Raw genomic sequence first — 14,191 nt, 5'->3', positions numbered from 1 at the left:
CCTCGCGAATTTCACATTTTCCACTCCTCCCCATTCCAACTTCTCCTGCAGTCCATTTTTCCCTCTCCATCCACACTGCCATCCACAGGCCTGTCTGCCCAAAGATGTGCTCAAAATTGGATAACCTTCTCTATAAACTTTGGCTCAATACCACCGATAAATCTTTCCTTTTCATTTTAGCCACCTTTGTCAGCTCTGTTATAGGATTTGCCAAATTCTTCATTTCCTTTCTACTATATTATAATAATTTATTTAAAAATATATTTGCAATACTTCTTTTAGACCACTTCAGTCATTAAAAACAGCTTCTAACTCAACATGGAGGATATGATAGCAGAACGTATTTGTACATCCATGATCATTGAATGCGTTAAAATAAGAAAAAGATATTCTGTCGAACGGATAATAAGTATAGGAAATTATTTTCCCTTAGAACAATGAAGGACTTTAATAGATGATGGGTGGAATTCATGAGTGAAATCCCTCCAGTGAGCACTTGTATTGTAAACGGTCGGAGCACAAGTCTTCTGGGGTAGAATTTAGTTATAAAAATCCCTACACTGCACTCTTTCGAAGCCATCTTTGCCATTCAATAAGAGAAGTTAAAGTAGCAAGTAAGATAATATGAAGTAATTCTTTCCCAACGAATTATTTGCCTGCAGCCTAATCGGGATTCCCACCAGTTTTATTCGCCGCATGTCATCAAGCCAGCAATAACCTCTGGTGTCCATCAGATTACCCTCGAATGTGGCCAAGTCTACGTAGGGGAGACTGGTGGAAACTAAGGAGATAAGGAGCATCGGAGGCATTTTAGAATTGGACAGCCGGATAATTGTACTGTGGCTAAACATAGCATCACGAGAGACCACAAGATCAAATGGCATGGCACCAAATCAATCTGCCATCCCTACAACTCCTGGGACAGACTTGCTAAGCAGGCCATTGAGATCAGGAATAATAGAAATACTTACAAAGAATAAATGAAAAATAAAAAGACTCGGGGTATTATATTAGCAATGCGTGTGATTCCATTTTTAAAAGAATAAACAATGACAGAACTCCTTTTAATCCGAATTACCTAAGTAGCTCTTTCCGGCCGATTATGAGTAACTTGATTGTTGTACTCGTAAACAGTTAGATGCCAACGGATTTAGTTCACTTAAAATTTTTCCTTCTACCTGATGGCGATGGAATAGTCATTTGTTGAACCATTGGCGTTATAAACCGAATTAAACCGATGGTAATCCCGAAAACACATCACGCAAAATGGAGATAATGTATCCCAGTCAAGCTTACGGTTGTTAGAACTGTTTCTATGCCGGCAATCATCAAGTGAGCAATTTGAGCCACATTCAGATTAAACATGAGTCATCTACCCCTCCAATTTCATCATTTAAGTTTACGTCTGTTTTTTTCAAGTTTCGCAACACCACTCACCAACCCCCTGCTACGTGCTCCCGAGGCTGTTAGCTGGGTAGTATGCAGATGTAAAAAAACTCTACATCGGACTCTTACGAAGACAACCCTAGTAGTTGTCGCCGTGCAAGCAACGGTAGCTAGGGGCGTGAGGCCAGACACCTTAGGCACCTCTATCGCCTCAAGCCAATTGTGCTATGAGAGCCGCGTTGAGATTACAAATGAGTCTTCAACGCACAAGCTAAGGTCAATTTCATCTTAGAATTTCAATCAACTTCACCTATTTCCCTTCACCAAACCAATTTTTTATGGAAACCCAAATGAGCAAGTCATGCGGAAGAGGTGAGCATGGACTGCGATGCAATTACTCAATCATAGAGATGCCGATGAGAAGGCCCCAAGGGCGAACCCCTTCCCCTCGACGGCCTCCGCCAATAACCACACCGCGGCGGCGGACCCTAGCCACCCCCCTTCCCCCGCTGCCCCTGAAGACACCCTCCCGTGCAGCGAGGGCACATGTGTGCCGGGGCGGGGTCTCATCGCCCTACCCCCACACCCCCCTCCTCATTTCCCTCGCTGCGTAAGGAGCCGGTTGCGTTGCTGCGAGTGAGATAGATAGATGACTCTTCCCCACCACACCCCCACACCGTCTCCGTGCGCCGATATAAAGCCACACGCCCGCACGCGCTTCGATTGCAAACACGCGATACCCTCCGGACGGCGAGGCGTGCTTCGCGTCAGCAGCACGCGACATGCTCGTATAATCGCAACGCGTAACACGTGATATCGCCCGAGCAGTGGTGTATCGTAGACGGACGCTTCGAAGCGAGGGAGATCCATTGATTGTACGAGATGCCACCCGGGATGTTGGTGGCACTGCTGCTGCTGGGGGCGACGGCGGCCCTGCCCCTCGAGAGCCCCGCCCCGCCAGAGGGCGTAGCCGCACCCGCGCCCATCGTGGAGATGCCGCCCGTGGTGGATGCGGCGGAAGCGACGGACACGACGCGCGAGGAAGTGGAGACCTCGATGGCCGACGCGGCGGAGGCGTGGCCGAGGGGGGCGCGGGCCGTGCTGCTCCTCGACTCGAACGAGGTGCCGGTGCGGCAGAGCGCGCTGGAGGCCGCGGTCTCGTCCAAGCTGCGCTCGGAGTGCGCGCGGCGCGACGCCTCCGCGTGTCTCAAGCTGAAGCTCCTGGCGTACATGAACAAACTGCTGAAGAAGGCCTCCATCCCCATCACGGACGCCGTGGAGATCTCGCGCACTTCCAGCGAGGACGCCAACGAGGAGGACGAGACGGCGTGGGTGGGCGCGGACGGAGGAGTGGAGGAGGACGAGGCGCTGGGTGTGGTCGTGGCCGGGAAGGTGCGGGCCTTCGTGCGCAGCCGCTCCCTCCGGTGGACCCTCGCACCCGACGCCGACCTGCTGCTCACGCCGGACGCGCGCGACGCCACCGTCTCCGTGGGGTTCGCGCTGCGCGGAGGAAGGGCCGCCGACGACGCCGACGACGCCACGGGTGAGTGGACGCCGATTCGACGGAGACAAGGCGTAGAGGGGGTCGAATTTGGCGGGGTTGCACATTAAACGGACAGCATTCAAATTAAGAAAAACCCTTTGCCGCAGTGGTCGGCAACATTTCCCTGTCCTTGATTGGTTTATTTTAAAATCAATATTTAAGTAGAAGCGAGGTGCATATACCTTCTTGTTCAAGTTAATTTTCTAGGTTTAAGAAAGTAATGCCACGAGATCCTATGGAAATTATATTCGACAGTATCTATTATTACCCGCCCCTCGTGAAATTTTCATCAGAAGTGGTTGCAAGGATCAATCCTAAAATATTACAGGAGTAAGTAAATCTTTTTAAATAGCTTTCGGCATAATTTTCTAGGTAGAGAGCCAAGTAAGTATATGAAAAATCTGAATAATTCTGGCACAATTAGATAAGTATAAGACTGAAGTAATTGGCATAGAATCATAGCGAGCTCAATGAATTTTATATGTGATTCTGAAATACATATTTTTATGTTTTTTTTAAATTATGAAAAAATATCCAATTTTATAAACCCTGCAAAATTAGAGAATACAATATCGTCGCGGAGTAGATTAGACTAGAATTGAAAAAGTAAAATATTTGGGATTCATGCGACTTAATGGGAATATGATTTTGCTTTGTGGATTGCAGGCAAGCTTTGCAACATAAAAAATGCAAAAATGACCTTAATTTATCACTCATCTGTTAGGTTTGGGTATAGGAATAAACAAAAAAAGCAAATTTAGATCACGATTTGAGACTAAAAGCCACGTTTCAAAAAATGCAGACAATACTGAACTAATAAGAAGAATATTCATGCTTAGAAAATATTTCAGGAAACTTAAAACAAGCAAATAATTGAAGAGTAGGAAATATTAAATCGAAGAACGATATAGATGAATGAAATGTATAGAATAATATCAGTATAGAATATTTAAGGGAAGTACAAATTTACTATGGATTGTAGGTATCTTTTCTACGACTACGCGAATGATATTGGAAACGGAAGCTTTTGCAAGACAATAAAGAAGCATGATCATTACAAGAAATTCATATCAATGATTAGTATCTGTATCCTACACCGTTACTACGCAGTATTAAATCCCAATATCAATAAACAATTAAACCGAATTTGCATATGAATGTTTACATTCCCGGATTCCTCAGTGTTTTCCAACTTCAAGCTTAGACAACTATATCCCTCATGTATTTTTACTTCGATTCAGCAAAATTTGAATGTACTCAACTAGGGAAGCACGTTTTTTTGAAACTCAATTCATTTGAAGTGCAGTCTCTATGTAAATTGCAAAGGTTAAAATTGTGACCCGAAGATTTACCAAGAAGACCAGTTATTTTGCTTTGATTCGTCGAAAAATACTATTAAGACCAGCCAATTAAACAAAATAATATCAAACGGTCGATTTTTTAATCTAATGAGGTGAATGAAGGGAAAAATTAAGGAAGCACGTATAAATCAATATTTACAAATCACAAAATATATTTAGGGCCAATGTTAAAGTTTCTTTGCTCTGAAAGCTAGCATGAAAATATTTCAGCGCATAAATCAACATATCAGTCCGATCTCGTTGCATCGATGAATATACACGTCAAAAATCTTTGGCAACTTTTAACACATAATAATTATAAAAATGACTGTTTTAGGTTTTCTCATCGCACTTGGTCGGTCAAGTGATTGAATTTGTGCGATTTATTTCCATTTTTTTTTGTAATTTTGACATTATCTTCAACTCAGTTCATGCTAGGAATGATTTTTCACTAATGACGATTAAAACTATTGTAATTATTGGCTTTAAAAAACAGGAATGAAATTTTTCTTAAAAAACAATTAATTCACTGCACAAAATTCAGTATAATTTCCAAATTCATTTGCTATTCTTTGTCCTTTAAACAAATCCCTTTAATTTTGCGGCTCTTCAGATAAATATCCATGTTTTTTTTGACGCATTGAAAACAAAAAATTAATTCAAATGCACGAGCCTATGATAATATATAAGCGTAAGTCTTTGTTCATCTATTTTGTAACTTTGCTATGGTTTCCAAGAGGATGCCACTCCGATTAGATATCTAGTTATGGAAGCCGCTCACACTCACCGCGTTTGTTCTAACGTTTATCGAAATCAGATTTAGGATATAACCTGGTTTACTAATGCCGGGCACAACGAGTTTGATTCATAATTCCGCGAGCAGAATGGCAGGCGGGGTGAATGTTAGGAAGCAAACGGGAGCAGGAGGCAGAAAAAGAAAGTTTCCGCTGCCAACTAGGGTCACTCCACATCCTTTGGCGCAAGAGATCATAGAAACGGGAAGAACGCGTTTACGAGGGCTCGGGGGTGTAATTTGCTTCAGTAGAACGACTCCCCCTTCCCCTCCCACTTAACTAGGAGGGGGGGGGGCGGGGCGGGGGAGACGCCTTACACTCCGAGGAATAAGGATGGGAGGTGTACTCGCTCTTACATTGGACCTACTTTCATTCAATAAACATGAGACCCCTCTGTTCATGCACCTTCAGAGTTCACTGCTGACCGGAAAAGGGTTGAAACGTTTGAGGTCTAGTTCTGACTAAAGATCAAACGGACGGATAGGATGAGTTGAGAGGAGATGTACCCAAAAATAGGATAAGAAAGGGTATGCTCAAGTAGGAATCGGTGGATGAGGTCGATTTCATGAAGCGTGAGGAATGTAATGGATGGGATAATTGAAAGGAAAGTCTTCCGATGAAGACGCAGAGATGAGCGCATGGGAGAGATTGGCACAAGAAGCAGAATACCAGGAAAGTGAGGGGAAGAGCTTGAGAAAAGCAAGAAATAGAGGGCAGTAGCATATCAATACTGGGGTTTTAATACTGCGCTTGTGCGCACTATAATAATGGTAGTGGTAGAGTTATTTTTTGGGCATTTTCAAGGAAAGCCTAACAAATTTAAATTTAAATTCGTCTTTAAATTCAAACTAAAAGTCATACAATCACATTTGCAATACCATTACATTTTTTTGCCGTATCAATATATATCCGCAGACTGATGACATTTATGGGGTAGCATACACCTCTCAGCCGCTCTCTACTGCCTCATTTCAACCCACTGTAAAAGGTGTATCCCATTAATAACTGCAATTAAGCCACATAGACACCCTCCACAGTACAGCCACAGTGTGGATAAATATTGAATATTCACGGAGGCGGACCCAGTTATTTTCCATGAGCGACATTGCACTGCAAAAGGTTAGCATGGAAATTTTATAAGTATATAAGCTTACTTTTATCCGAGAAAATTAAATAGCAGCCAAATATATTACCTACAAAATAATCCAGCTCTGTTATACACGTGAAAAAAGGCCTCCACTCTACGTGCACATGACTTGCAATTCCCTTTTAAATTAGCTCTGCAGTAATATCGTCAATTCCAGATGATGATTTATTATGCATTGGCTCTTTATCGCGGCTTCAAATTCAGATTTTAGATTGAAGCTCCGATATTATCCTTTTACATTTAATTTTCTTCTCCAATTATTTGCGTTGTAACTTTTTTTCGGTTGCACAACTCTTCCAAACACTCCTTCCTTCTGTTCAATTTGTCGGCATTTTCCATCAGGAGATTGGGTGCTCTGCTCCGATCAAGTGTTTCCTCACTCTCGTGTAGTCGGCTTCTACTTTTCCCCGTGAGAGATTGTTATGCACACCTTTGCAGACATTCTACATCCAAATTTCTCTATCTTTCCTTGCTTTGTATTATTTCTTTCCATTTTCTTCTTGCAGTTGAAGTGACCCTCTCAAGTTTGGCATTCTTTCCCTTCAATGAGTTCTATCACATCACCTGTATCATATTTGGTTTTTCTTGGCAGCTTTTCTTTTCCTTGGAATTTCTTTTTTCGCCACCTATGGTGAGCTATTACTGCCATATCAGTTCCGGGGTAGCTTTTTCAGCCTTCATTTTGTTTTCAAATCTCGTCTTTACCAATGTGTAGTAAATTTTAAATACTCTCATGTATTATGGCATTTTCTTAGTGCACCGTCATCGGTTTTGATTGTAAATTAAAGTGTAAGTATCGTTGTATTCCGTGCAGATTTCGAGCTACATTTATCCTCTTCCCTCTAGCAACCTAATCGATATTCTCCGGTCAATCTTCCCTCCTGACATTGTCGGACGATAGCGATCCACTCGGTTAAAAAGTGAAAAAAATACTCGTTCTCACTTACCTGTTTGACTACTTCCGCACTATCATCGTATTCGTCTTACACACATACCGCCATAGTTGAATTCATTGTCCGTCGTAGGCAAGTGAATGTGTATTTCTGCCCTACCTACCGGTTTGGTATCGAGCTTAACAATGATTATCCGTTCATTATCCTACAAAAATATCTTCACCCGTTTTCCGGCGCTCTTACTCAGCATTATCCCAACTCCAGCATTACCGTTTACAGATCCTGTTAGTGTAATCCTATAACTACCACTACAAAAGTCTCTCTCTTCTGGCCACTTGAATACTAACGCTTACTCCTAGTTCGTCGAGGTTTAATCTCAAGCATATCAAACATCAAGTTCTCTAGCCTTCCGCAGGTCCTAAGTGATCCCACGTTCCATGAACTTACCCTCGGAATATTACAGCCTTCGACCGATATACTACCGCTTCACCATGCCTCTGGAGTATTTTACCGGAGAGAATGCCATCAGAATCTCATCTTTAAAATAATGGGTGGAGTGGCTGCGACTCCACGGGATAATAATGTGGTGGTTTCCCTTTGCCTAAAACATCGCAGAACTACAGCCGTTAAATTAAATGTTATTATGCCTACTGTGAGTGTCGCTTCACTAACTATCGTGGCCTCCTTTTTCACTATTACGAAGAGGAGCTGCTGCCCTCTCTGGGATGGGAAGCATAATTGTCGGTGGCCTATCGTCACCAAGTCACGGCATCTTCACAGGCTTGAATCTATCATTTATATGGCCTATCTAAACCAGGGATAGCCCCATGCTACCTCGGAATGCCATCACCCTTTGTCCACTACTACTATTCGACAAGTTCACTCGCGTATATCGCAGCTGACCTCTCTACCTAGAGGTCAGCCCACACTCCACAGCCCGGTAGGCGCACCCGTTGGCTTCACAGTTTTCAATTCTGTGAATACAGCTTCAAAAATCGATTTCTTATGGACATTTCATGGACAAGGGTCGATTTGTGAAATACTATTAAGTATTTTTCACCATGATGAAGAGTTTAGAATTTCATGTAATTTATGGTCAAATATCAATGCAATTTTCCTGCATATAATCAAGCGGGGATCCTTAACAAAACAAGGTGGAATCACCATAGTTCTGGCTTTTTCGTATAATTCTCAACCTTGCCATGCGCGATAACGACGACTTCAAAATATTTCCATGCCAATTACACCCTTAAATACGAGAAGCCTCTGTTATATTTAAGTGGTACCTGTGATATGTCAGAGGATCTTTCTACAGATTCCGAAAATCCTTGTCATATCATGGAATAAGTTTCAAAAAAATAACCACCTCGTGTAATTTGATGTTTAAAGATGCTCTCTTGACAAATAAATTTGTTTTTTCATTGATGAATATAATACAATAAAATAGTTAAAAAATATTTAGCCTGCTCTATGCATTATGCCATTACCATCCACGGTTTTTCATTTTTTAAGGAAATGAATGAGGGACGAATAAATTGATTTTTTTGGAAGAATAATGAGAGAATATTTAGTGTTTTACAGATATTTCGAAAGTTTGTAAATGATTCTGTCACATAACTATTTTTACGTGCCTACCTAGGAAACTAAAACAAAATTGAAATTGGTTTTTAACAGTATCAATTCTGTATATTTTAATAAATGTGCGGCGGAAAGCTGAAGTTAAGGTATGCAAAGTTGGAACCTCCACAGAAATGAAAATCTAACATACAAAATGAAAGTAATTTGTAATGGTAGGTAAATAAATACAGGAAATTTACACGACCGTTAAAATTTAAAACTGAGTAACCTTTTGGTGCCTTAGTTAGCCTCAACAAGGGTTCCTAAAATTGGCGTATTATAAAATAGAAAATTACGAGAATGCCGTCATTCGCTCACGTTTCAGCTAGTCCACAGTGATAAATTATGGTGAGATATTCCCCTGTTGATAGCCAGCGGTGTCTCAAAAATTAAAAACACTACAAAAATCTCTATGCTACACAGACGGAAAAAATTGGCCTATACTCTTTGCAAACCTCCTAATATTGAAGCTTTTAAGAAGAACTTGTTTAAGACTGTTAGTATATCGATTAGTATTATTTTAAAACATAAAATCACGACTGAAGGCTCCGAGAGCTGAAACTGTATAAGGCCGTGCGGGCCGCAGACTTTCTCTATGTTGAGGCATAGAGAATACTATCTCTGGTCTTTTTAGAGAATAGGAGTGGATGAAGGAACTTTTTGGGACCGTGTGGATAACATGATACTAAGTGAGGGATACGATTCAATCCTCACTCTCCTACTTATTGCATTGAGGTGGTTAGGCAACGTCATAAGGAGGTCCTTATCATTTTGGCCGTAGTAAATAGGTTTTCTAAAAGTGATGGAAGAGTTTCAATTTTGAAATACTGTGAAGTGGGTCACGTATTTCTATCAAATATTGCCTAAACTCAAAGTATTTGAAAGTACAAAACTCTGAAGGGCAAAAAGAAAACCACTAAGTAAAAAAGGCAATAGTTATAATTTATGGATCACAAACACCACTTAAACATATAATACCAACCAATAATAATCAAATCCATAGTACATATTACAGTCACAAATCATTAAAATACAAACAAGATAAAAGCTATATGAAGAAAATGGATTCAGTCATTCTAAACATTGCATATGGGATAGGAGCAGCCATTCCGGACTACAAATGATATATCCTACGAATAAAACTTTTGCATTAAGTACATACTGGAGCATGCACTTAATGATAAAGTTTTATCCGCAGCATATAGCATTAATATCTGATGCAAAGTTTATACTGTAGTCACAGACGAAGACAAATAAAGTGATGCAAATCCTTTGACTCGCACGGTGCAGAAATGGTGGCCACTTGCTCAGGCAAGAACAAGATGCGTTTCCAGTGAAAACATCCCCAATCAATATGGAATCACGCCAAATCATCTCATCATAGCATAATTTTTAAAGAAAATAAAATTAATAATTATAAAAAATATGCCATTTTGTTTATATCATAACTTATGATACCACTGTGAGGTGAAAATTATTCGTACACCAGAAAATATTTTTATGGAAAAATACCAATATCAGCATAAATACTAGACTCTTCGCACATAATTTTCATCAGTTCATACTACTAAAACCCTTAGGCTAGTATACGGCACCTGTCAATATCTTCCTTTCCAACGGCAAGTCCCTGAAGTTCATTTCCCTATTGTTCTTTTAAACCCGTCATTATCTCTATGTCTTCGGCTGACGATTTTTTAATCTTTCAAGTGATTGGTATCTGTAATAGCATGACCTATCCACCATGTCCTTGTCTAGCGCATAGTCCTATACAATTTTCTCTCTTCTTCTACTCCTCGTTACACCGCCTCTTACCACCACCTATCATCTCATTTAATCTTCACTACCCGCCGCAAGATTCAAAAAGCATTTGGAGTCGGATCTAAGCATTAAAACTTTATGAAAGAATTTAAAAATTTTGCATAAACATCTTTCGGGGGTAATGCAACGTTATTGGGAGGAGCTCAAAATTTTATCGGTTAGAAAATAAAGGGCATTGCTATAGTGCATGTGTATATATTTATCCCTCTGACGTCCAGTATTTTTCCCACCGCAGGTCGAGGCAAGCTGAAGACGCTGCTCCCCATATTGGCGGCCGTGAAGATCAAGATCGGCATCCTGGTGGCGCTGGCCATCGCGGGTCTCGCACTCCTCGTCGGCAAAGCGGTGGTCATCAGCAAGATCGCGCTAGTGGTCGCGGGAATCCTCGGAATCATCAAACTGCTCTCGAAACCGCAGAAGACCGTGTCGTATGAAGTGGTGAGCCACCCGCACCATACCTACAGCCACGGCGCGTCCACGGTGGTGGATCCGGGACACCACCACGAAGGGCCTGGATACGGTCGCAGGTCCCTCGAAGGGGCGGACCTGGCCTACAGGGCCCACGCCTCTACCTACAGATAAGGGGCCCTTTGAAGACGAGGGTGTGTCACGCAGGATCTCCGCGGTAGGGCAGCACCGTCGTTGGGAAGATGGCGGGCCTCCTTCCAGCCCAACAGTGATGGTGGAACCGCATTAGAGCACCTACCCGACTCAATTATGACTGAACATTCAACAATTCCCTTCCCCTACAGTGCTATGCAGATATTTTTTTAACACACGTACCACTTATTATTTATACTTTAGAATATTTAAAATATTTATGTGCCTCCTACGAAGCTGACAGTTATCACTTGTCTTCTATAAATTTCTGTAGTAACAATCTGTACCTATTGTGAAAACGTGTATTCAAAATTTCTTTATCTGACATTCTTCACTGAGTACTTATTAAATCAAGGTCTTACATAATTTCTATCAATTAACTCTGAACTTCCGGATCTATACATGATTGATACTGCCATCAGCTCATACAGTTAATATCCAAACATTTTGTGCAGATAATATGCATCAGAAATTCATCAGTACGAAAAACGTGTGAGAGAGTACTAATCCATATTCCGTAATGGTGCCCTAGTAATGCGCTACAAAGGTTCATCCCCATTCCCGAAACTACATTCCTCCAAGAGCCTTGCGTATTAATTATTAACTGGTGATTTTTCACGCTCAGCAATGTTCGCATATTCTAATTGCAGACTATTGATCCGATGAAGAAAAACAATTTTCTAAACGGTATAGGGTAACTCAGGGAAACTGTTACATAACGCTGTGTACATACAGATTCATGAGACTGTCAAACAAATGCAAAACGTCCAATGCTGGATTTGGCTGGATGAATGTTTTTTTTATAAATATTTAAACTGTGGAAAAAACAATAAATTATCCCAAAAACTCTCTAAAAGTTGTATTTTACTGTTTTCCTTCCACCCATGTAACATGTTGATATTGTCAGGGCATATAAAGAAGACCCTGGATAATATTATAATTTTCTTCCCTAAAAGAAGAGCTTGTGAGAATGAATGTCCGGAGGATAGAAATACCAGAATGGACTTACCAAATGTTTTTCTGGCCGGTTTAATGATGAAACCACAGGTTGCCTTGAGCACCAAAACAGCCTCACACTAAAAAGCCTCACAAATCTAATTAATGGCGTGGTATTTGAAGGAAGAGACCAACAGATAGGGTCATTTATACCATGAAGCGGGGCAGTGAATTAAGGGTGGAGAGAAACCCGGCGTTGGAATTAGCGAAAGTCACCAAGAGGACCAGGGGCTAACGGCCCATCCGTCGGACGGAGTGATGCGCTTAGAATTTCCTCAACACAACATTAACCTGGATCCGCCCAAAATATTTTTTTTGAGATTAATAATTCATATTCTAGGGGAATGGTAAGGGTCTCATTTTTACTATATTCTGAAAATATTTCGTTGATCGGTTGTGTAGTGTCCGAGATACAGGCTGTGACATAAATGTCACATTGGGCGGATCTGTTGTCTTTTGGTGCAAAGTAATATTTTCCCAGAAAAAGCAAATATTTTTCGTATTTGAGCGGCACTGTTCATTTAAATGATAAAAAACACTAGAAAAACATATTATTATTTACATACACTATTTTCAAGCTTTTGTTTAAATTTAAAGTAATTTGTTTAAAAATTTAGCAATAATTTTCAGAGTTCCATTTCCCGCGATTCATAAATTTTTCGATGTGAATTGTGATTTTTTAAGATGTACAATTTTTTTTTGATTTTTTCAATGTTATTTCACAAATGCGGGATATATTTAAATTTATAATGTTTATATTATAAAATTGTCAAATACACATCAAGAAAAATTATTTAAAATTTATGTAAAGTTTTCGGCAGGAGTGTTATGAAATTACAGAACATTGAATTTACACAATCAATGGATTTGTTGAAGGTACATTAAAATAATATTTTTACATGGCTAATAAGTAAAACAGTTGAAAATGCATTTCTCAATTTTGGAAAATACATAGAATAAATATACATGTTTGAAAAATATTCTCACAACACATAAGAGTGTAATTCATAATGATATTGAATGAAATTTGAATAAATTTGTTTCATATAAACTAAAGATTGATTTAGAGTTCAATGCCGTCGTATACGTACCATATTGAATGGTAAGTAGTAAAGCAATATTTGTCCATATTACTTGCATCGCATGCAGTGCATTTGACGGAAGCGCAATGTTCTCCAGCACGGCGACGCAATCTTTTGTTATAGTAAAACAGAGACTAATTGATCATTAGCATCGAAACATATTTCACTGTCTGCCTCGGTTGAAAATGAAGTAGTACGGCGGCTATACTTGGCTTTGCATCGATGTATGGTCGGTTATGTTTGCACTAATACACGCCTGATCTATAATTGTGACATGCTATGACCAGATTTCATTCGTGAACAGATTATGAACAGTTTCAGATTGTGAACAGCTACATCCAAAAACCAAGGAAAAATATTCCACCACCCCCACCAAAACTGATTGTCTTCCACCAAATGAATTGCATGCAAGGATGGATACCAAAATCCTCAATCATACTCCTGCCAAAAGAGAGTTTTCTTAGTGCGAAAATCCCCCTGAAACGTTCTTTCAATTTAGTGATCTACGGCGAAGCTCCCACAATTTGTCTATTATGTCGGGCATCGTATTGTCTGCACAGTGAAGGTCTACTCATCACAAAGAACCTATTCCTGCGCTAGGCTACGGTAACCATTGAGTTGTGAGCACCCCCAGAATCTTCCCAGGGGCATCGCTTGGATGGAAACCAGTTACAGCCTCATAACAGTAAAATTCCAATGAAAATTTTATCTCCTCTTTACTGATGCTAGAAGATGAAAAAACAAAAGAAGTAGTATAATTATCTAATTCTGCCATGTTAAAAAAGAATGTCATCCGAAAAAACTGTTTAAAAAATTTCTACACTATGTTTTCCCTCTATACAGGAAGATCTGTTTCGGGGAATAACCTATTTCTTACAAAATGACCTTCTTGTCGCAAATTGGCAGCTTCTCTTTTTATTTTTTTCTATTGGAGAAGTAATGTAAGCTTCGTTGACTTCGATTCCTTTTCCTTAC

At 40.3% G+C, this 14,191-nt stretch overlaps 1 protein-coding gene across 1 annotated transcript; it reads left to right on the top strand.

The window, feature by feature from the left end:
• Positions 1-2,097: 2,097 nt before the first annotated feature.
• On the top strand, positions 2,098-11,994 carry LOC124154695. Its single transcript, XM_046528577.1, has 2 exons — positions 2,098-2,929; positions 10,774-11,994. Exons 1-2 carry the CDS (start codon positions 2,269-2,271, stop codon positions 11,118-11,120), a joined length of 1,008 nt encoding a protein of 335 aa, XP_046384533.1. The 5' UTR covers positions 2,098-2,268; the 3' UTR covers positions 11,121-11,994.
• The last annotated feature ends 2,197 nt before the right edge of the window (positions 11,995-14,191 follow it).

The sequence above is a fragment of the Ischnura elegans genome, chromosome 2 (assembly GCF_921293095.1).
Source record: "Ischnura elegans chromosome 2, ioIscEleg1.1, whole genome shotgun sequence".
Taxonomy (NCBI): domain Eukaryota; kingdom Metazoa; phylum Arthropoda; class Insecta; order Odonata; family Coenagrionidae; genus Ischnura; species Ischnura elegans.
This window is presented reverse-complemented; position numbering and strand designations above follow the sequence as displayed.

Excerpts from the sequence above, each read along its gene's own strand:
- LOC124154695 (XM_046528577.1), top strand. The coding sequence starts at position 2,269 with ATGCCACCCGGGATGTTGGTGGCACTGCTGCTGCTGGGGGCGACGGCG. Across the intron at positions 2,930-10,773 it reads CGACGCCGACGACGCCACGG|GTCGAGGCAAGCTGAAGACG; the intron begins GTGAGTGGACGC and ends TTCCCACCGCAG.